This window comes from Nyctibius grandis, chromosome 7 (genome assembly GCF_013368605.1).
Source record: "Nyctibius grandis isolate bNycGra1 chromosome 7, bNycGra1.pri, whole genome shotgun sequence".
Lineage (NCBI taxonomy): Eukaryota > Metazoa > Chordata > Aves > Nyctibiiformes > Nyctibiidae > Nyctibius > Nyctibius grandis.
Genome location: NC_090664.1, coordinates 38,470,735 through 38,494,565, shown reverse-complemented (window position 1 = coordinate 38,494,565; position 23,831 = coordinate 38,470,735). Strand labels below are relative to the sequence as shown.

The following is a 23,831-nucleotide window of genomic DNA, read 5'->3' as shown; positions in this document are numbered from 1 at the left end:
TAGTGTCATTTTTTTGGTGGATAGCAAATGCAATTCTTGCAGAGTACAATGAGAACTGTCGCTAGTTAACCCTCTACGTTGTCCCTTGAGTAAGGTGTTTGCTAGCACATTAACAGGAAGGAAAGACCACAGAACCTAATGGAGCAGACTGCCAAGAAGGCAACATGATATTACAAGTATATGAAGCATGAGCTGTAATTTCATAATTATCAGCTTAAATGCTTACAGGTTCAATGACAGCTCAGCACACACAAGTGAATTTCAAAGGAAAGATCTTCTAAAACTTCTCAAATTATTAAACATAAGTCAATGAAATAAAACTTACTGGAGTATCAGTGGCACCAGTTGGCACAGGATTTAATGACCTGAGTCATTAAATCACTCACTATTCAGTTACAAAAATCTAAGCCTTTCTTCATATTATAAACCTCGAAGTATTTTAGGATTTTACATTATAGGAAAAAATACCAAGTGTGCTTCATAATTATAGAATCTATGCCATTATAAAGCTCCTGTATATACACTGGAATGATTACATCATGAAATTTCAACATAAGTAATTGAAGTGGAAGAGGAGAAAAAACACATTGACTTACCTTCTCTGTAGTTACAGTAAGAGATGGAACCAAGGATGGTGAGGACTCTGACTGCTTTTTATATTTTTGCTTGTGTTTATCTTTCTCTTTATATTTCTAGAAGTTATAAAAGATAATATAACATAAGTACAGCTTCATCTTTAAGATAATCCATTTTACATAGCATCAAGTGTTATCAAAATTTAAGAGATGGTAATAATGTCCTGTGCTATTTTAACAGAAACAACCTTAATTTTTTGAAATTTTTACCATATAATTTTATAAAAGCAAATCAAGTATTTATATTTGCTTTCAAAATACACAAACTGAAATTCTTCAATTATAGCCAGCATTTATGAATCCACTGTTGTTAATATTATCCATCTTCCCAATAATCAATCAATCAACAAAAAAAAATGGATTAAAAGCAGAGACATGGCTTCTGCTTCAGAGGTCTTCCTGCATTTCTCAAAGATTTCTATCTTCCTGCATTTCTGCACCTGCACAGTATTTTTTGCTGGGATATTACTGTGAATTAATGCAAGGTTTCAGCTTTGGCTTCCCTACTGACATCCCCATGCATAAGAATGTGAAATTTGATTTAGATTTCATTCCCAAAAAGATGCATACAGTTTACATACTAAATAAGTATCTTCCACGTTAAACCGATCAAACTACCAAAAGCTATACAAATCAAGCACGCTTTTTAAAGAGGCTGAGTATTTTTTTTTTAAATCCCATGAAGCATTGGCAGTGTGAATATGCATGAAATTTTGCAAACTGAGAGAAAATAATTTCTTAACCCAGAGCCTTTAGAGTATAATAGAGGTCTTCCATACTGGTAGAAATCAATTCTTAGAGGATTACAGAATCAGATCCAATTTGTATTTGTTTAAATAATTCAGAAAAATTTTAAAAAAAAATACTGAGCCTGACAAAATTAACTATTCTACTTAGAATACAATATTTTTACCAATTTAATCAAAAACAAGTCTAGAGGGTCACTTCTTCTTTAGCATCATAATACAGTTTATTTAGACAGCCAATGTCTGAGAGCAAGTTACTTGTAAGCTACGGGCACTCAAGTATTTTGCTGCTGTAACTATATATTCATGGAAATTTTGTGTACTCACACAAAACTCAGCAGAACAGTATAATCTTATGGCTATTTGTTCAGAATGAGTGCTTCAACAGAAAGCTACCAAAAAAAATGCATACATATGGATTGACACACGGGGTTTAAAACTGCCATTGAGTAGCTTGAAAAGATGAGGAAGACAAAATGTGTCTGAATAGCCACATGAAAACTCAGTAATTGTTTTGAATCTTAAATATTATCCATGCTGATCTTTCTCTAATTATCAAAATTATTATCCAGACCCTCAAAAGAAAACATCATTTGCTCAACAGCGACTGCACAACCACTCTCACCAAGCACCAGGAAGAGATGTAATATGGGCATACTTTATTCGGGTATCACCAAGTATCACCTTTCTATTTCAGTCACAATGGAAGAAATATCAGAAACTTATTTCATTGAATCAGTCTAAGAGAATAAGAGAATGGGTTCTCAAATTCTCTAATAAAGTAGAATCAGTTAATTGACAATCTAGATGCAAAACTGAAAGCAAAACACATTTATCTCTACCTTTATGAACTATAAATTCCAGCTGACTTACTTAAAGACCACCTTCTCTCTAACCAGCCCCAAATCCATTTAACTAAACTCATAACCTAATTTTGCCAGGAAGGAAATACAGTTTAGCCAAGAAAATTCATAAATAAAGTACCAAAGCTCTCTTCACCAAAATACCATGCAAAAACATACTTGCTAGAACACAATATGTAAAGTCCTTTTGATTCTTGTACACTTCTTAAAACTCAAAGGAAGGTCCAAGAGTCTTTAAAAGGCTGATGGGGATTTCTAGGTTTGTTTTTTTCATACACTAAAGTGAACCTGTATTTTTTTCCCAGTGTGCCACTTGGATAGAAATACGGAGTTTTCCCTTTCATAACAAAGTGTGCGGGTGTCATATTTACAATAACATACACCATAAGGTAGGATTTCAATTTTTTAAAACCTAATACAGGCTTGTTGAGGGAGTTTTAGATCAGGAGAGTTTGGTTTTGTTTTCTTTTGGAGTTTTTTTGAGGGGTGATTGTTTGTTTGGGTCTTTTGGGTCTTTTTAGACCTGGAAGATATACATTTGAAAGAAAGAAAAAAAAAAAATGAGAGGAGGGATTCAAATAGACTGCACAGTCTTTTTAAGAATTTCTTAAATGTAACAGTCCCAAAAGTGCTATCCATACTGCCAGAAAACAAGCAGGGATCAAGAGAAAACAGAAGCATCTACACCAGGACTGCCATGTTATCCATCAAATCTGTTGATTCAAAAGCCTTTCATCAACGCTAGTTACCCAGCGTACTGTATCATGTGTACATGTTTAGACAAACTTGAGTAACAATTTCAACTGAACCCCAAACAAGCCTCAAAAAGGAGGTTATGAAATGGAAATCTAAGCCACTGCCTGAGTTTCTTTAGCTTTCATCATTTTACTAGGAAATTTAAAACACCCTCAAGAATTTTTTTTATTTATAATTTTGGAGCCAAGAGGCAATGACTTTAATATGCTTAAAGATGAAACTTCACAACAATACCAGTAAACAATAGGAAACATTTAAATGAACGTTTTAAGTTTTGTTTGAGCCAACAATGTGCCCTTATGGCCAAGAAGGCCAATGGTATCCTGGGGTATATTAGGAAGAGTGGGGCCAGCAGGTCGAGGGAGGTTATCCTCCCCCTCGACACAGCCCTAGTGAGGCCACACCTGGAGTACTGTGTCCAGTTCTGGGCCCTCCAGTTCAAGAAAGATAAGGAACTACTGGATAGAGTCCAGCAGAGGGCTACAAAGATGATTAGAGGACTGGAGCATCTCCCTTATGAGGAGAGGCTGAGGGAGCTGGGCCTGTTTAGTCTGGAGAAGAGAAGACTGAGGGGGGATCTCATCAATGCTTACAAATACCTTAAGGGCTGGTGTCAAGGGGATGGGGCCAGACTCTTCTCAGTGGTGCCCAGTGACAGGACAAGGGGCAAGGGGCACAAACTGAAACATGGGAATTTCCATCTCAATATGAGGAAAAACTTCTTTACTTTGAGGATGACAGAGCACTGGAACAGGCTGCCCAGGAAGGATGTGGCATCTCTGGAGATATTCAAAACCTGCCTGGACAGGACCCTGTGCAACATGCTCATGGGGAATCTGCTTTGGCAGGGGATTGGACTAGATGATCTCCAGAGGTCCCTTCCAACCCTAACCATTCTGTGATTCTGTTTTACAATATTTTCTGTTGACTTTCTAGTTTTCTTTTACTTCCAACGTTAATTTTGCCTGAAAGGCAAAGAAACATAGAATTCTGATCAAAGGAAGAGTCAGGAGGACTTCAAATTACATTCTGTAATGTACTGAAATCACTTTGATAGTAGTCTCAACAGAAAAGGATGTATCAAGAAGAAGGAGAGTGATACAAGAACAGAAGGAAGGGAGGAGGCATAAACAACTAAGAGCCTGGAAAGAATATGCTTTAAGTTCTGTAAAGCGAAGCATCAGCAACCCCATCAAATTTCTCTCCCAGATCCAAAACACCAACACAGAGTTTGCCAGGACAGCTTACCAAGGTTACAGCTTATGGCTCTAGGCCACTGGAGGGGTACCCCACCCGAAGGCCTTTTGCATACAAAGATGTCATCCACCGGAGGTCTGCTGTTCTTAACTCTACATTCCCTCCTCCTTTTAGGTTATACCTTCTCTAACAATTTCTCCTCTTTTTTTTTCTTTTTCTTTTCTTTTGTCCTACTTCTGAATGTGAATTGACTCCAGATGCAAGTAACATCAAAGAAGCTGAGAATATTTCACTGCAGGAAAACCTTTGAAAGGAATGCTCAGGTTTTACACTGATAAGAATAAAAATTTCAGCAACAACCTGCTGAGATGAAGAGACTTAGCTCCCACAAAGTGACTCCTTGCAGTTGCACCCTCTTCTCCCCATAAAGATGCATACAAAGCATAATAAGAGTTCTGAAATATGCACTTTTGGATCCAGAAAAGCAATAACAGAGGGACATCACTTCCCACAATATTTAACAAATATGACAGCTTTTAATCAAGTCTGTCTCAAAGGACACACAAGCTAGCCATCTTCCCTACTGTCAGAAAAAAGAACAAACAGCTGGCCCTTCACAGACAACCCACTGCATGCCTCACTTTTGTAAGACCTCCTCTGATCAGCCACAGCTCCAAAAAAAAAAAAAAAACCACCAACATAGCAGCAGCTCACTAAGATAAACATCCATTCAGAAAGCCAAATGGAAACCCACCATTCTAGGGAAGGCAATGATATCAAATGTCTGACCTTTTAAAACTTTACTGTAAGGAAAAATAGGGCAGAAATTACTCTTAACAAGGACTGAAAATAACATTGCTAGTAAGTGAAACCTAAGGGAGCCCTGAAGGCAGGCAGAACCCAGGTATCCCATTTATATACTCAGACTTAAATTTTTAAAGATTAACAGTTCTGATGTTTCAAACACCTGTATTTTAAGATAGTTGCAGAGGTGATAAATGTAATGCTACATTCTGTAAAAACAGGATTTAGCAGAAGAAAAATTCCAAGGAAAAATACATTAAAAAATACAGGGCCAACTACAAAATTGACAAAGGAAACTTCAGTCTTGGTTCACAAATAGGGTAGCTCAACAGACCAGATTCAGGCAGCTCCTGAAACCTTTCTTACTGTAAGAAAAATAAGGCGTGATTGCCAGGCAGCCACTGGGTAAGCAGCTGTAACATTATTCATCCTAGAACCTGAAGAGCCCTGATTTATGATGTAGCTAAATACCAACACGAAATACCTAGAGTTCATATGTCATGATTAATCAGAAAGCTTTATTTATCACTAGGGATCTCATTTTTGGCTTTTGGTTCTTATATAAAAAATTATGTAATACCTTCTTAATTCCAATAGCTACATGCTGCAAGATAAGAAAACAAATATGGTGCAAGATTTCCAGAATTCTGTAGCACTTTCTGTACATTGCCCTCTTGTGGGGTGGGGAGTAGCGGGGTGGAAAAGGGAAAAAAAGGCACATTTTGATTGCTGCTATTTCTTCCATAAAGATTCAATCTACAAAATTATTACATAATATGATTTCACAAAGACAGCTGGGTTCCAACTCTTTGGGTTTTTATCTCATTTAAATGTTGGATCACTCTAAAGATCAGCACTTGCTCATTCATTTTCTTTAACGTACCTTCAGAGGAAATATTTATCAGGCTACTGAATGAAAATATCATCTCATTGAAATATCAAATTCAGGTTACATGTATAATTGTACCTTAGCTCTGATCTGTTACCAACAGAATAAATGTTATCAAATCTCTCTTTCCACAGTTTGGACCTCAATGTCTGGGAAGACTGCATAATGCAAGTGAGTGATAATTTTTCCAGCACAGATGGAATGGATGAGTGCAGCTTTTCTCTAATGGCATTATTAATTCATAACATCTCCACATGGAAGTATCGTTTAACTTGTTGAAGGTATTTACACTTATTTGCAATTCATTTTTGACTTGGGAATGCACAGCCTTCTCCAAAGAGGTTTCCACAGTACTTCATTTGATTAAACTACGTTCTGAAGTTTGGCGTTTAACAGTTGACTGTTACAAAGGCGGGGGGCGAAGTTTCCTGACCCCTCTCTCACCTTTCCCACACTGCTACACTGCTTAGCTTGTCAGACCTTCTGTGTGCTGACTCAAACTGCTAAAACAGCAGCAACAAAAAACAGTGGATAGTTTTCTGCTCGTTTAGTGAGCTAGGTTAGCTCAGTGAAGGAGCATGAGAGATGAACAGTAACAGGGACAAGAAGAGGTAGATGCAGAATGGAGGAGCAAGAGTTCACCTGCCCAGGGAAGAGGAGACTAACTTCTATTTAGGAAGAATTAACACACACGCACACTATCAGCAAGCACCAGTGCTCAGCCCCTCAGACAAAACTGCTTGGGCTGACCTCAAAGGATTCCATTTTTATCCCCTTCTCTATTACAAAAATTATAACCCTCCCACTACCTTTGGTTATCCCGAGTTTTCAAAACGTAACAACATTTTAAAATCTGTTTTCCTTAGTGATTCTTGTAAGCAAAATCATCTGAATGTCTAAATCACTAATTTTTCAGCCGCTGTTTCTGACTCCCTCAAATAATTCCAACGTATCAGAATGGTCTGTTAGCACAGAGTACTCAGACTGGTGCTTTTGTCATTTATGGATTTTCTGCGCTATCTTGCCATCACTGAAGCTTGTAAATCCAGAGCTGCCACCATCACAACTAACGTCTTTAATAGAAAGCTGCGTATAGTTCTTGCTAATCCCCAATACAAAACCTGCTTGGCCTCCTATTTGTGACTAGTAGCTATTAGTAATATAACCATAACAATTCTAGAATGAAAGATGCCCATGGTCCACAAGTTTCAAATTCAAATCCTAATTTATCTCATTCTGACAAGAACAGCCCTAGCTCAGGCATTCATCTATCTATCATTTTATACGGTATAAACCACAGCAGGAAAATTAAATGCAGTAGCAGTGTTGCTGCAGTCCCAGTAATAAAAGGATACAGGCACAGGGTAGTTTATAGGGAGAGGTGGAACACTACTGCCAGCATTGTTCAAATACATACATATATAGGTCTAAGCATGAAACTTGTTCTTAAGTACCAATCCTTGATAAAATTACTTAAAAGACTCAAAAACCTCACTTCAATACAAGGGTAATGGTCAGAATTTTAACTTAACGTCAATGTTAAAAAGATTTAAGAATCAATTATAAGAATGCCAGCCAGCTTCTCTGGGGTGCAAGACTAATGCACAATAACTCTTATTCAGAACAAGCTACTCTTCTTTTAACATTAAAATATGCTTTTTCTGTTATTTACACAGTTTAATATTAATGGTTAGTGATAAACACTTGCACAGCACTTTATAACTTCAGAAACGGTGCAAGATTAAATAGTTGCCTTGATTTAGTTATTGTCCATGCTCATCTTCATTTATTCCTATAAAAACTGCAAGTATTTAAAACTTTAAAATATGTATTATGTTACATACTGTGAAATGCTCCACTGTCTGCACAGTAACTTAAAGATACCCATCAAATATACGTCACGAAATAGGTGAACAGAATGTCAAGCAAAACGAACACATTTAATTTTCCTGGCTCATTAAGCTTAACATTACAGATCACCTTTAACTGCATATGGTCTACCAGTACACAAAACACTGTACCTGGTGAACAGCATATACATACAACTTCATTAAAAAGCATCAAGACTACCTTCTAGAAGCTGTTACAAAGTCAACATAAAGTACTAATAATCTTGTATTGATCTAGGATCCAAAGCAAAGAAAAAGAGTATCTTAAGGCATCTTTTGCTTCTACATCTCTCACAGTTACAGCTAGAGAACTGAAGTGTAGGAAGATATATTGCTCAAACAGAAACAAAAATCGAGCAGTATCCTTAATAACCTGTTTTTAATGTTCAGGTGCCATTTTGTTTTCAAATTAAGACAAACAACATCGCATAATTTTCTCAAGCAAGAAAAGTTCATGTTTCTTCAAAGTTCATCTTACTTTTTACCCCAGTTATTCCAAAGTTACTCTCCTCTATCTTATAATGTGGCAGAGTACAAACATTGAGGAGTTAAGTAAATGACGCTACGAGACACTGAACTTGTAGAAAGATCAAATCATAATCAAAGTCTTCACTTAAAAATTTTTGAAGATAATGATGAAACTGAAGTAATATGTAGTAATGGCATAAATAATAAATAACAGATTAAGAGTAACATCTAATAATACCTCAAGTGTATCATAGCAATTTTTCAGTGAAACAGAAAGTCTTTTGGTTGATCCCTGCACACTAAGGAAGACATCTGGACTAACAATGTGATTTTTCTTTAAAAAAACACAGCTCTTGTTTGATGAGCACAGGAAGAACTTACTACGGTAGAGATCTACTCAAAATTCTGATTCTCCCAGTATTGCTCTAGAGATGCCTATAAAAACCACAGTGAAGTAGCAGCTCCATGAAAAAAACAAATCCATAACAATTTCTTCAGATAAATGTTTGAGGATTTTGCCACCCATGGAATTTCAGTTTTAGAGTCTACAGAGACAATAAGCAGTGCTACTAATCAGTATTATTTTGTGTACAGGTTCTGCAGGGATCAGGTTTTGAGTTTGTTTTCTTTCATAGTGAAAAGCAGAAGACTAAAGTGTGCACTTTGAGGGAAAAGGGACACCTGCAGCTAATGCAGCCTTATAAAATTCTACATCTTACAGAGCAGTTTTTAGATATACCTGAGGTGGTGTGTTTGTCATTTTGATTTTACAATAATTAACTAATTCCAGGTGCCACGCTTAATACTATTGTGATGTGTTTGTTGTGCTAAGGTACACTAAAAGCATTACTCTTTTCTCCATAATACATATAATGTGTTACTGTAAAGTCAGAAAAATACGAGGTAGTTAAATCAGTAACTCCATGATAAGCATGATAATTGAAACAGAAGTTCCTACTTTTCCTCTTACTAGAATAAAAGAAAGTTTAAATAAAAACGAGCTTATCTGCTTATATAGTTCTTCCTGACCTCCACAAGAGATCATTTAGCTGTGCCATCTATACCAACTGGTGCCAGTTCCAGTAGATTACATGCAGTTGATTATCAGGCTGACACAGAACACAGCACAAGTTAACACAGCTTTAGCATGGAGCAAATCAACCAACACCTTTGCTCTTAATCCTATGGACTTCAAAGATATATATTACTAAATATACTCAGATTGAGTAGATTTCTAATGATTTACAGTCACGCTGTCAGTCCTCCCAAATAACTAGACTTTCAACACAATTTAGCATGAAGAGATACATTAAAAAAGAAAAAATTACACTCCTACAAAGTCAGTGAAGAACGGGTGCCCAGAAACAGAAATACTATTCTTATGCATCACTGTATCTGAGAAGAAAGATATACATATTTACTGTAATATGACAACAACCTAGATTCCAAACGGATTTAGAGAAGAAAATAAGAAAAGTCACCCTAAAAAATGACCCTACTCCTCCAAGATAGTGTATATTGGATATACTATATCAAATAAGATGTCACATGAAGAAGGTTATCAACTTTACCAAGAGAATGAGCCTCCATATCACATACAGTTCATTGACTGAATATTAGTATTTTCCAAAGCACAAGTCATTCTTCAACTATAGAACATGTAAGACTAAAACTGCCAAACAAAAAGTCTCTAGCCACAAAAAGTTAGGTGATTAACAGCTTTAGCAAACTGCAACTTTTTTCATCATTTAGTGGTTTTAACTAGTGTTTTGTTATTATACAACATATAAAGCGAATTAAACTCTGTAAGTGAACATGCTATAACGTGCCATGAGAATCTCTGAACGTCAAATAATAGACACTTCAAACTGCATTGTTTCACTTGGTATTACAGATCATGAGATCTTCTGGATTACCATGTTCCAGTTCACGGAAGGTAGAAGAAACGTTAATCACAGAATCACAGAATGTTAGGGATTGGAAGGGACCTCGAAAGATCATCTAGTCCAATCCCCCTGCCGGAGCAGGATTGCCTAGACCATATCACACAGGAACGCGTCCAGGCGGGTTTTGAATGTCTCCAGAGAAGGAGACTCCACAACCTCTCTGGGCAGCCTGTTCCAGTGTTCGGTCACCCTCACCATAAAGAAGTTTTTCCTCATATTTATGTGGAACCTCCTGTGTTCCAGCTTGCACCCATTGCCCCTTGTCCTGTCAAGGGATGTCACTGAGAAGAGCCTGGCTCCATCCTCATGACACTTGCCCTTTACATATTTATAAACATTAATGAGGTCACCCCTCAGTCTCCTCTTCTCTAAGCTAAAGAAACCCAGCTCCCTCAGCCTCTCCTCATAAGGGAGATGTTCCACTCCCTTAATCATCTTCATGGCTCTGCGCTGGACTCTCTCTAGCAGTTCCCTGTCCTTCTTGAACTGAGGGGCCCAGAACTGGACACAATATTCCAGATGCGGCCTCACCAGGGCAGAGTAGAGGGGGAGGAGAACCTCTCTTGACCTACTAACCACACCCCTTCTAATACACCCCAGGATGCCATTGGCCTTCTTGGCCACAAGGGCACATTGCTGGCTCATGGTCATCCTGCTGTCCACTAGGACCCCCAGGTCCCTTTCCCCTACGCTGCTCTCCAACAGGTCTGTCCCCAACTTGTACTCATACATGGGGTTGTTCTTGCCCAGATGCAGGACTCTACACTTGCCCTTGTTATATTTCATTAAATTTCTCCCCGCCCAACTCTCCAGCCTGTCCAGGTCCCTCTGAATGGCTGCGCAGCCTTCCGTTGTGTCAGCCACTCCTCCCAGTTTTGTGTCATCAGCGAACTTGCTGACAGTGCACTCTATTCCCTCATCCAAGTCATTAATGAATATATTGAATAGAACTGGTTCCAGTACCGACCCTTGAGGGACTCTGCTAGACACAGGCCTCCAACTGGACTCTGTCCCATTGACCACTACTCTCTGGCTTCTTTCCTTCAGCCAGTTCACAATCCACCTCACTACCCGATCATCCAGACCACACTTCCTCAGTTTAGCTGCGAGGATGCTGTGGGAGACCTTGTCAAACGCCTTACTGAAATCGAGATAGACCACATCCACAGCTTTACCATCATCTATCCACCGGGTTACATCCTCATAAAAGGCTATCAAGTTGGTTGAGCATGACTTCCCCTTGGTGAAGCCATGCTGAGTGCCCCTAATGATCCCCCTGTCCTTGATGTGCCTAGAGACAGCACCAAGGACAAGTTGCTCCATCACCTTTCCGGGGATGGAGGTGAGGCTGACCGGTCTATAGTTACCCGGGTCCTCCTTCTTGCCCTTTTTGAAGACTGGAGTGACATTCGCTTTCCTCCAGTCCTCAGGCACCTCTCCCGTTGCCCACGACTTAGCAAAGATGATGGAGAGTGGCCTAGCAATGACTTCCGCCAGCTCCCTCAGCACCCGCGGGTGCATCCCATCAGGGACCATGGATTTATGGATGTCCAGGTTGCTTAATTGGTCCCTGACCCAGCCCTCATCTACCAAGACAGATTCCTCCTCTGTCCTGACTTCTTCTGGGGCCTCAGGGGTCCGGGGCTCCTCAGGACAGCCTCCAGCAGTATAGACAGAGGCAAAGAAGGCATTCAGTAACTCCGCCTTCTTTTTATCCTCTGTCTCCAGGACCCCCACCTCATTCATCAGTGGGCCTACATTGCCTCTAGTGTTGGCTTTACCTGCAATGTATTTGAAGAAGCCCTTTCTGTTGTCCTTGACCTCTCTTGCAAGGTTTAATTCCAAGGAGGCCTTAGCTTTCCTAGTTGCCTCCCTACATCCTCTGACAACAGACTTATATTCCTCCCAAGTGGCCAGCCCCTCCTTCCATGATCTGTACACCCTCTTCTTCCTCTTGAGTTTGCCCAGCAGTTCCCTGTTCAACCATGCAGGTCTCCTGGTACCCTTCCTTGACTTCCTACCTGTTGGGATGCTCTGATCTTGAGCTCGGAAGAAGCAGTCCTTGAATGCTAACCAACTATCTTGGGCCCCCTTACCTTCTAGTACCCTGTCCCATGGGATTTCCCCTAGCACTTGCTTGAAAAGGCCAAAGTTGGCCCTCCTGAAGTCCAGGGTTGCGATTCTGCTAGCTCTTCTGTTCCTGCCACATGAGATCCTGAACTCTACCATCTCATGGTCACTACAACCAAGGCTGCCCTCAACCTTCACCTCTTCAACAAGACCCTCCTTGTTAGTGAGGATAAGATGCAGCAGCGCTCCTCTCCTAGTTGGCTCATCCACCATTTGCATCAGAAAGTTATCATCAATGCACTGGAGGAACCTCCTGGACTGAGGATGGCTGGCTGAGTAGGCCTCCCAGCAAATATCAGGGTAGTTGAAATCCCCCATGACAACCAGGCCCTGTAATTGAGAGACTGCTCTCAGCTGCCTGTAGAAGGCCTCATCACCTTCCTCATCCTGATCCAGTGGCCTGTAATAGACACCCACAACAGTATCACCCCTGCCAGCCTGCCCCTTAATTCGCACCCACAAACTCTCAACTCGCTCCTGATCCGCCCCTGGACAGAACTCAATACATTCTAGCTGCTCACTCACATAAAGAGCTACTCCACCACCTCTTCTTAGTGGCCTGTCTTTCCTGAACAAGACATAGCCATCCATGACCACATTCCAGTCATGCGAGGCTTCCCACCAAGTCTCTGTAATTGCCACTAGATCATAGCCCCCCGACTGAACACGGATTTCCAACTCCTCCTGTTTATTCCCCATGCTGCGTGCATTGGTGTACAGGCATTTCAGGGAGCGAGCTGAGCACACCGATTTCACCCCAGGGGGATGGGAGGCCTCCTGGTCTACCTCAACACTAGAGCGTTGCCCCAGCGGTGCAAGCCCAGCTACCACCCCATCCTCCTTCGAATCTAGTTTAAAGCTCTCCGAATGAGCCCTGCTAATTCCTGTCCCAGAACCCTTTTGCCCCTACGACATAAACCTTTCCCAGGTATTACCGTCACACCTGGTGTCTTATAAAACCAGCCATTATCAAAGAACCCGAAGCCCTGCCTGTAGCACCAATAATATCCTATTTCTAGCACACTTCAAGTCACAGAAGGCGGCCAGGTCTCGCAAAGGCAAGCCACAACATTAGCTATTTCTAGAATAACCACATCAAAGCAATTCCAGAGCAGGAGAAGCTGAACAGCTAGAAGTAAAAATAGCTGATACATTGGCTGAACACACTCTGTTAGAAAAGCCCTCCAAGTACTCCCTGATGATTTTTCAGGTAGTATGACCTGAAGTAGCATAGTATCTCCAGTCAAAGTTACTTTTTTTTTTTTTTTAAAAAAAAAAAAAAACAACACAAACAAAAAAACACCCCAAAAAAAAAAAAACCAACCAAAAAACACACTACAACAACAGCTTTTTTGCACTGCTCAGACATACAAAACTGAAATTGAGCCTCATGCTTACACCTCAAAGTTTCTTCAAATTCAACTTCAAAGTTTTGTCAATGTGAGTAAAAATCCATGCATATATTTTGACAAAACATGATCTGAAATATGTTAGTGCTGAAAAACTAAGCATACTAAGAGAAAATATGGCAAATATTGGTAAAGTTTTACCTTGCAGGTAATTCTGTAGTCTGTAATTCAGGATTTTTTTTTTTCCTACCAATGTGCGACTAAGAAAAAAAGCTCTGCCAAAAACCCATACTTTTGTTATTTTAGTCATGAATTTAGATTTAGAGGGTCATCCACATCACAGTGCACACTCTCTCCTGTATTACTAGATGAAGACTGAACTATTCACCTACACCATTAACCTGATCTAAAGATGCCTTTTAGAAGATTATCCAAGAACAATGGAGATCAACATCCATCCAAAGCGGAAGTGAGCTTAAAAACCAAGTCAAATATTAAGGAGACTAAGGGTCTGAAAACTGACATTTGTTATTCAATTTTTCTGTCACTGTAAATATAGCTCCCTCATATAATACACATTTGGTCAATACATCCTTTGATTTCAATTTTTATGTAATGGTTTTGAATAATGCAAAACTAAGTCTTCCCACACCCACCGAAAAGTCTATTAAGTTAGTTGTACAGGATGCGTGCAGGTGAGTGGTCTTACATGTATACTTAGATAAAAAAGAGCCAAAGCAAATCTGCATTATTGTGCCACTGTCTGTTATCACCTTGTATTGAATTTAGATGACAAATTTCCCATAGACAATCATTAATCTAGCAGTAATAAAAATGTAAAGTAATAATTATAAATTATTTTTTTTAAATATGTAAAGTTAAATTATTAAAAGGATACACCAACGATGTAACTGACTGCTAATTTCTATTCTTTGTACCCTCCCAGGAAGACTCACAGGTACATGACAAGTTATTTTGTCATCACAGTGGGCTTGACCACCAGTACCAGTAAAATGTGTCAACAAGAGATGTCAGTTCTCTGACGAGGAGAAAAAGATATGACAGGATGAAACATAAAAAATGAGATGCACCCGTTTATCAGCACACTTGCTAAAATGCCTACCACTGTTTTTCTTTCCTGCGTAGTCACAAAAGCCACGCAAAAAAAAATCTCTAATGGAAAACTAAAGCAAAGGCAGTTGCATGGGAACAGCCTTCCCAATGGATATGTTTCAGTGTGTCCCCCAAAACCGATGATGAACAGGAATAGGAAGGTGCATGTACAAACGCACCTGAAAATGTTTCCTCATTGGACCCTAGTACCTCTAGTTTATCACCTGTGTTATTTATTATTCAGTGCTTCTGGAACAAGATTTCCTTCACACTTTTCAGCAAAAATTAAATCTATCAGAAAGTGCTACTATTAAGCAGATGTGCCACATAATTAGCAACGACAAATCCACTTACTTTTTTCTCCTTCTCATGATGTTTATCCTGAGAGTGAGAGGAAGAATCACTTAAACTTTGATCATATGACCTATTAGATCCCCGTTTGCTCTTTTTCTAAAAAGAGAAAATATATTTATGGATAGAGAAAAGGAACCATTTGAATAAATAAAAAGTATAAAGCATTTCAACAGATAAGAGGACCTACTGCTTGAAGAAAAAAAAAAAAACCAGTTACTGAAAAACTGACAAATTACTAACACTAATAAAATTAACAAGACTACTCAATGTATACCAGGAAAAAAGCCTATCTTATCGACTTTCACACCTCCCATGAATTTGCAAGATACACTTTCCACAAAGAAATGAGATACTTCACTTTTAAAAGTTTAAAAGATGCTAGACTCATTTTCAAGTTTTCATAACTTAAAAAAGAAAAGATGCTGCTCAAATGAGCATCACATGAAGCCACAGTGCTAGCACTGCCACATGCTTTAAATACATTGTGAGGTGGCTGGTTTATGGCTTCATGATTTATCATTCAAGTGGTCTGTCTGCAATATTTTCATTAAAATTGTTTTAAAAACAGGATACAGGACGCTATGGTCACGTATGCAGTTACAAGCGGCAGACATAATTACCTGTATTTCTGTAATGTTTGAGAGCCTAGTCTGGGACTGCAAATACTTTATGCTAGGCCAGTGCTCAAAATGTTTGTTATTTTATCATAACTGAGGTTGCACTATAATGACACTTCAGGTCAGTGCTTTGCCAAGCAAAGTTTTCAGTGGTATAGTAGATATACACCACCCACCATCTTCAGTAGTAAATACTAAACACGTGTATTAACCAGGCATCAACAGTCACAATAATCCTAAAGAAACACTGAAACACTTAAATGACCCTGCCAGTCTTTACTGTTCTTACCACTATAGTCTCGTAATGGAAAGTTAACTAATTACATGTCAAATATGGAGTTATGTCTTTATCATTAAACTTGCTTTTTAAATAAACATACATGTTCTCAATCATAGCAGCACTGGAACATTCAAATAAAATGCCTAATAGTGTAAAAGCTTGACTTCACTGCTAGGTAATAGACCGTTTTTGTTCTTTTTGTATACTTAGCTCAAGATAACAAAAAAAAAATCTTAGCTTAGTAAGGGCCTAGAAAGCCCTGACTTATCTTCATTACAAAGCAAACTCATCAATATTTACAAGAGCACAGAGCTAACCTCACCAAACTTATCTTCTAGGAAGCTAAAATAGTTCATTGGCCCTGTGTTTTTACCTCATTGCAACCTATTCAAAAGTCACCCAAGTATTCACCTTTTTTAGCAGGTGAAAACAAGCAATCAGCAAGTTTAACTATACTTACAGCAGTATCTGAACTTAAGCTTATGTATTCTAATTTTCCTAATTCAATATTCATAAATAACATTTTTTAAACATCAGCAAGTCCTTCAAGTCCACACACACACACACACATACACAGAAACAGGTATCTGCAACTGCCAACTGATAAGAAGTGATAGGAAAGACTCCAGAGGTCTGATCCAAAACCTACTGAAATAACTTGAGAAATTTCAAAGTTTTTTATTTGCTTATTTGTTTTTTAAAAATCAAACCTCAAGTCACTTCCTTGAGGTTGTGTTTCAGAGAACTTCTAGGCAGGGAACATCCACTGGTTACACAGTGAGAAATAGAACAAAAGGAGAAACACTTTTTAAAAAAAAAAAAAAAAGAGTAACAGAAGCAGAAAGAAATGAAGGGTGTCTTTATTCTGTAATATACAGGATAACAAGTAATATTTTCTAGATTATTCCAAAATGGACTAAATTCCTAGAAGCCAACTAATCAAACAGCAAAAGAAAACATTACAGGAACTTAACAAAAAAAAACACCAAATGTGCATGCTATTTCTGGCAGAGGGGAAAAACCCACACATCTAGAAAATAACCACTTACAAAAACATTTTCAGCTAGTACTTCTGTAACTGTGATTAAAATATTGTTTTAATGAAATACAATCTACTTTCTGAGCTACATGAAAATATTATTTCTAGTGTTAATAGCAATTCAGAGTGAAAAAATAAGTCAGTGACAATTTATTTATAGAACTTAGCAAATACATACCAGTTTACTAAAATGGTATTTACAGTAGCCACAGTATTGGACGTTATCTGCACCATTGCCTTCTTCTTCACAAAGAAGTCCTGCAAACTGTGCACTAAAAATAAACCAAACAACAGTCAAGAAAAAGCAATTTTACATCAACTTGTACCACAATATCACAGCTGATAATGTACAGATACCTATCAAATGCAGATGCAAACGAGATTTCCGTACAAGTGACTTCTAATGGCATGCAAGCACATAACCGACTTTTGTAGCCCAGTAAAAGACATGTATGGTTTATACTTTGGCCTGATGCATTTTTCACAGTCTTTAAGCCACTCGCACAAGCTTATAGCTTGAAAATCTACATTTATTACGCAGCTACTTCCACAAATAAACCAACCAAGCAATTTACAATGATTCTTAGTTCAAATTCAAGCCAAAAATTATCTACGGAAAGAACAGTTCTTAACAAAACCAGACTGTAAATCCAAATAATAAATTTTTCTGAAGTTGCATACATCCTTCTCTGTTTTGCCAGGAAAATTACATTAAATTTTTTTTGAATAGAATTTCAATGACTTAATAAATCAAACCATATTTATTGGTTTAAAAGATTGTGGCAGGTTAACTTCTTTTTAAAAGAACAAGACTTACAAGTTTCCTTGCCTAGGATAATTATTACCTTATTCTACTCCATTTTTTCCAAATCAAATTTGCTTTTCACTATTTGTAATCTTGATTTATTTGCTTTATCAAAACCAACTTAGACATTGAAAAACCAAATATTCAGTTTCATTTTCCATATCATTTTCATTAGCATAATAATGCAATGTTAGAGTCAAAGTGATGCACGGGAATATTTAAATGAAAGAATAATATCTAAGGCAGCTTATTTTCATTGCTTTTTAAAATCACATTTATAAATTATGTTCTTGGGCAATCCAGAAATACTGCTTCCTAAGTACATGCACACCTACAGCAGATGCCAACTACAGAAAACATTTTACAGGATCTCTTCAAGCAAAGATTTATCACTCTAAGCTTGCCATACAAAAACAGATGGACTCAAGCTCATTCTTCCTTAGACATTAGTTTTGTTTACCCAAAATTGATACACCTTGCCCTGGATCTCTGCCTTCTGTAGTTTTCACATTTTTCTTCCATTTTTTAAATATTACACAAGCCTCTCAATAATCTCAGTCAGAGTACTTTCTGGCTAGATACCATTTCATAGTACATAGCTCGTCTTTTTTAGAATCAAAAACCTCTAAAAATTGGCAAGATAAAGATTTTAATTTTGAACCTAATTCTTATGTTCTTTATGGCATTCACGGAAAACAGGGTTTTGGAAGAGAGAAAAAAGATGAAAAGGACTCTTGTATGCATCCAAGTGTTTGAAAGAAAAGAGATCTTTTCATCCAAACACTTGGATGTATACATTTTTTCACATCTGTAAGTAACCTCTTCACATAGTATGCACCCTTTGAGGAACACAATCCATTTTCACCATAAAAAGAAACTTGACATTGATCACATCCAATGAAAAATCAGATGCTTATGAAAGAGTAAAACCTGCCAGATAGTCAAGTAATGAGAAGAAAAAAAGGAAGAGCTGCCAAGAAATCAGCACCTAAACTACAGAATTATATCCTTTAAGATCTGTACAGGACATTCAAAGTACCACTTGATTACTCCGAAAAAAATACATTTACGTAGATGTGCAAATACCATTTCCCTGACTGAGCTGGTCATGAAGCAGCATACTGGGGCACTCATAAAACAGATGGGTAAATCCACAGATTATGTAGCTAGACAGTCTGTGTAAATCTGCTACCTATCTATTGCAAAATAGCTTCAGCTAATTTGAAAAAAAAAAAAATAATAATGCCTGTAAATTTGCGGGTAGAACTTCTTTTGCCTCCTTTTACCTGTTGACATGTGGTTTTATATAATTATTCAGCCTCTCTTAGAAGTCCATAAAGTGAGACAAGCATCCCACAGCATCCTCCTAGACAAACTAGCTGCCCGGGGCTTGGATGGGTGGACTCTTCAATGGGTTAAAAAATGGCTGGAGCCCAGAGAGTGGTGGTGAATGGGGCAAAGTCCAACTGGCGGCCGGTCACTAGCGGTGTTCCCCAGGGCTCAGTTCTGGGGCCAGTGCTGTTCAATATCTTTATAGATGATCTAGACGTAGGGATTGAGTGCACCCTCAGCAAATTTGCAGATGACACCAAGCTGGGTGGGAGTGTCGATCTGCTGGAGGGTAGGAAGGCCCTACAGAGGGAATTGGACAGGTTAGATAGATGGGCCGAGACAAACAGCATGAGGTTCAACAAGAACAAGTGCCAGGTCTTACACTTCGGCCACAACAACCCCATGCAGCTCTACAGGCTGGGGGAAGAGTGGTTAGAAAGCGGCCCGGTGGAAAGAGACCTGGGGGTGCTGATGGACAGTCAGCTAAACATGAGCCAGCAGTGTGCCCAGGTGGCCAAGAAGGCCAATGGCATCCTGGCCTCTATTAGGAATAGTGTAGCCAGCCGGTCTAGGGAAGTGATCGTCCCTCTCTACTCGGCACTGGTGAGGCCGCATCTTGAGTACCGTGTCCAGTTCTGGGCCCCGCACTTCAAGAAAGACATTGAGGTGTTGGAGCGAGTCCAGAGGAGGGCGACCAAGCTGGTGAAGGGTCTGGAGGGTCTGACCTATGAGGAACAGCTGAGGGAGCTGGGGTTGTTTAGCCTGGAGAAGAGGAGGCTCAGAGGTGACCTTATTGCAGTCTACAACTACCTGAAGGGAGGTTGTAGTGGAGTGGGAGTTGGCCTCTTCTCCCGGGCAACTAGCGATAGGACAAGAGGACACAGCCTCAAGCTTCGCCAGGGGAGGTTCAGGTTGGACATCAGGAAGAATTTCTTTACAGAAAGGGTTATTAGACATTGGAATGGGCTGCCCAGGGAGGTGGTGGAGTCACCATCTCTGGATGTGTTTAAGAAAAGACTGGACATGGCACTTAGTGCCATGGTCTAGTTGACAGGGTGGTATAAGGGCAACGGTTGGACTCGATGATCCCTGAGGTCTCTTCCAACCTGACTGATTCTGTGATTCTGTGATCTCCTGAATGCAAGCAAACCTAAATATCTTGAAGTGGAATGAATCAGATGGTGGACACAGCTGTTTTTCTCCAACAGCTATACATGAAACCTAAATGAATAGTTCAGGATAGATGTGTACCATTTAGATAAAACCAGTGAGGTGAACTACCCCCAAATGTTTGGAAAACTGTACCGGAAAGAGTGAGTCTAGGGCATTTTCTATATAGTTCAATTATTTTTCCCATTGATTTACCAAAATAAACATCAAATCAGTTCACAGGTAACCAAACAATGTCTTCACATTCCCATATCCTATAAAATATCATCTAATAAAAATAATGTAAGACAAAAAAAACCACTAAACTTTATTCACAAGAGCACACAGCATTTAACACAACCCAAGGGAGTATTATCAGACAGCTTCTACAGCTCACAGCCATGCCTATGCTGCCACTGCCATATTGTTAGTAAACTCTATTATAATAAAGTTAGATATTTCTACACAGACCACTTTATTGTATTTCTTTACTCAGTAATATACTAAATAAAGAGTTTATTCATTACACTGTGTGCATCAATTCTTTCTGGAACATCAAAGATGTTAAATAATAAAACATACTTACCATGTTACGTGAAAAGCTTGTCGACATCCGTGTTTATTACATGTCATACAAGCACCAGTGGCTGCTTTACTTTCTCTGCCTTGTTCATCACAAATATAGCACGTCTATCAAAGAGAAAATACTTTATGTGATAAAAAGCACACAAATGAACTCTGTGTTACTCACAGGAGATTCTAGGGTGACTGGATTTTGCAGCTAAGCTTATATAAGAACTTCTTTATAAAAGTAATTATGTTTGTTTGCAAAAGAAGATCACCTGGTAGACACTTGGGATCTGTGTAACACTTCACCCATGCTAAAGCAGCACAAATACTAATTTATTTAAATTCTATACTGCTATTCAACTAGCCAAATGGTCAAACAGTCAAAGGTTAATAGCATTAGGCTTCAAGATTTCCCTTGCTTTCAAGTTTGTGTTTATATCCTTCTAGGTCGCAATCATTCTGACATTCATTTAACATTACCTGTATCGGTGGCATTCAGAAGCATCAAATTAGACTGAGTGCCTAATGGTACAAGATACCATACAGTATACATGCGTACGTCTACAAAATTACATACAGAAAAACTGCAAACTTAAAATTTTATTTGTACATTTGTTGTAAAGAATTTTCAGAAGTCTCATAGCATGCTTCAATATTCACAGGATGCTCTGTTACCTTTAATTAAATATGGTGCTTAACAGAGCTGCTTTAATTTCAGCATGACTTAGACAGCCCCATAAACATCTTAGAAACTAATCAAGCAAGAACCTTCTGTAAACAAAGCTTAAATTAGTATGTCAAACCCATTTCAAGTTCAAAACCAAGCTAAAATGAAAACAACCTGTCTAGTACTTGAAAATCTTTTAATAGCATTTCTGTCAATTTATTTGTTTTACTGGGATACTATGGTAATTTGTAATATTTTCAAAAAATTCTCAGTAAAATGGAAGAAAAAAATTAAGACAAAAAATTCAAAATCTTTCCTATTATTCAATACTTTTTTTTTTTTTTTTAAAAAAATATGTGGCCAACAAACATGGATACATGCTGTATGGAAGCTCACTATTATACTAGACATCACTACAATCTCTCACCAGCATTTCAGGAAGAAACATCAGGCAAAACTAAATCTCTTCCCATTTTTTACTGTCCTAATTATTGAAATGCCATTTAGAGAGTTTCTATCATATCACATTTATGTGTAAAATTTAACAATTTAAGAACAGATTGTTAATGAAAGTATCCTCCAGCACTGGGGCAGGCAAGTGTCTCTTTTTAAATGAGAGAGAACCTTACGGAGGTGATAAATGTCAATGACACACTGCTACCTCTGTAGAAATCCCATTACAAGATCTTAGATGAGAAAAGAGAACTTTTTATTTCCCCCAAGAAAAAAAACTGTCTACGTTTAAACTGTAACTGACTCACTGCAATTGTAGCACAACCTCCCTTAAGTGAGGCAGCAAATGAGTAGAATAATAAATAAAAAGAACACCAACCACAGGTAGTAGAAAATACAGTTTAAGAAAAATGGAGCATGATACCACTGAAATAAAAAATAAAAACTAGATAATGCAAAACCAGTGTTACGTAGAAAGACATGAAAATGAGTGAAATTCTGAGATTAGAACAGCCCTTAACAGAGGTATTTAGAACAACATTTAACATGAGACATCAGCTAACTAAAGCATTTTTGTTAACATGCGAGACTCTAGCGTAGGTGAGTCATTCTTGTACAGTTTCCACAAGACTTTTAAAAAGCATTAAAGCCAATAGCTAATATATCCTAAAATCAAACCCTACATCCTAACATTTCAAGGATCAGAAAGGGGATAATCCTACTTAATTCTTTGCCTTGCTCCCTTTGTACATCAAGGTAGTGCATACAGATAATTCAGTTGTTTGACAGGGTCTGAGACTGGCTGCTTTTTAGCCTTTCATACCACGCCCTGACATGTTTAGTTTTTAGGAACAAACAAGGTCATGATCTATCATCCTCATCTGAGTACCTATATTAAGTGTAAGTAACTTCAAAAGCAATGTACCTCTATAAACAGAGAGTTCAACAGACCCCAGAAAATTCAAGCTCCAGTAACTGTTCTGTTTTTTTAGAGTTTTACCTTAAGATCTGTAATTTTTTTCCTCACTGAAGTTCAGAAAGAAAAGCAATATAAGCATTCCATTTAGTAAGGATGTAGGCCCTGTTTTTCAACACTAAATACTACATTTAGGGTCTGTGTTTCAGGACCCCTTAAACCAATTTACAATAAAATGACTGAAAAATTATTATGATCAGCTACATTACGAAGTTTAAACACAACATGGTGGACTGCCTATTCATTTTCATAAGCTCAATTAACTTCTAACCTTCCTACAACAGTGGACCCTAATGGGAAGTATAAAACCTGTTTCCTAATCTTCCATATGAAATGGGGCCAAAGAAGGTTCATCTTCCTGTTCCAACATGGACGGTAAGTTCTCTCTAAAGCTGAACTTCTCATAGTTCTGCCTTCTCTTAGACACAAACAATTCCAGAAGCCTGAGAATCTTTTTCTTTCACAAAGCAGAAGACTTTCATGTATTTGCAAATCCATGCAATTGCAAATCTCCTCTGAAACCTCTGGAATGTGGAAGCGTAAAACTCAGTGTCCCACAACCTACAGGAGCACTGCTCCTCAGAACCCTTAAGGGAAGAGAGCACTTGGACCTCTCCCAAACTCATTAGAAAATAAGCAAAACATTACACAAAGCTTTTGACTCAGCAAGGAAATTTTACTCAAAAAAACACAACAAATATCCTAGTTTCTTTAATGGCAAAATATACATTTTGCAAAGCTGCCTTTATATTTCTGTCAGTGTTTTTTCTTTGAAGATTCAAAATGTAAACCTTTGCAAAAGCA

General features: G+C 38.3%; 1 protein-coding gene across 3 annotated transcripts in view; it reads right to left on the bottom strand.

The window, feature by feature from the left end:
• The window catches only part of MLLT10 (MLLT10 histone lysine methyltransferase DOT1L cofactor), a 135,202-nt gene that overhangs the window by 72,634 nt on the left and 38,737 nt on the right, over positions 1 to 23,831 (bottom strand). For all 3 annotated transcript variants that reach the window (XM_068405170.1, XM_068405169.1, XM_068405171.1), the window contains 4 exons: positions 20,948 to 21,051; positions 17,254 to 17,347; positions 15,140 to 15,235; positions 597 to 692 (listed from right to left, as the gene is read on the bottom strand). In XM_068405170.1, coding sequence (XP_068261271.1) covers positions 597 to 692; positions 15,140 to 15,235; positions 17,254 to 17,347; positions 20,948 to 21,051 — 390 coding nt within the window. The remainder of the gene's footprint in view (positions 1 to 596; positions 693 to 15,139; positions 15,236 to 17,253; positions 17,348 to 20,947; positions 21,052 to 23,831) is intronic.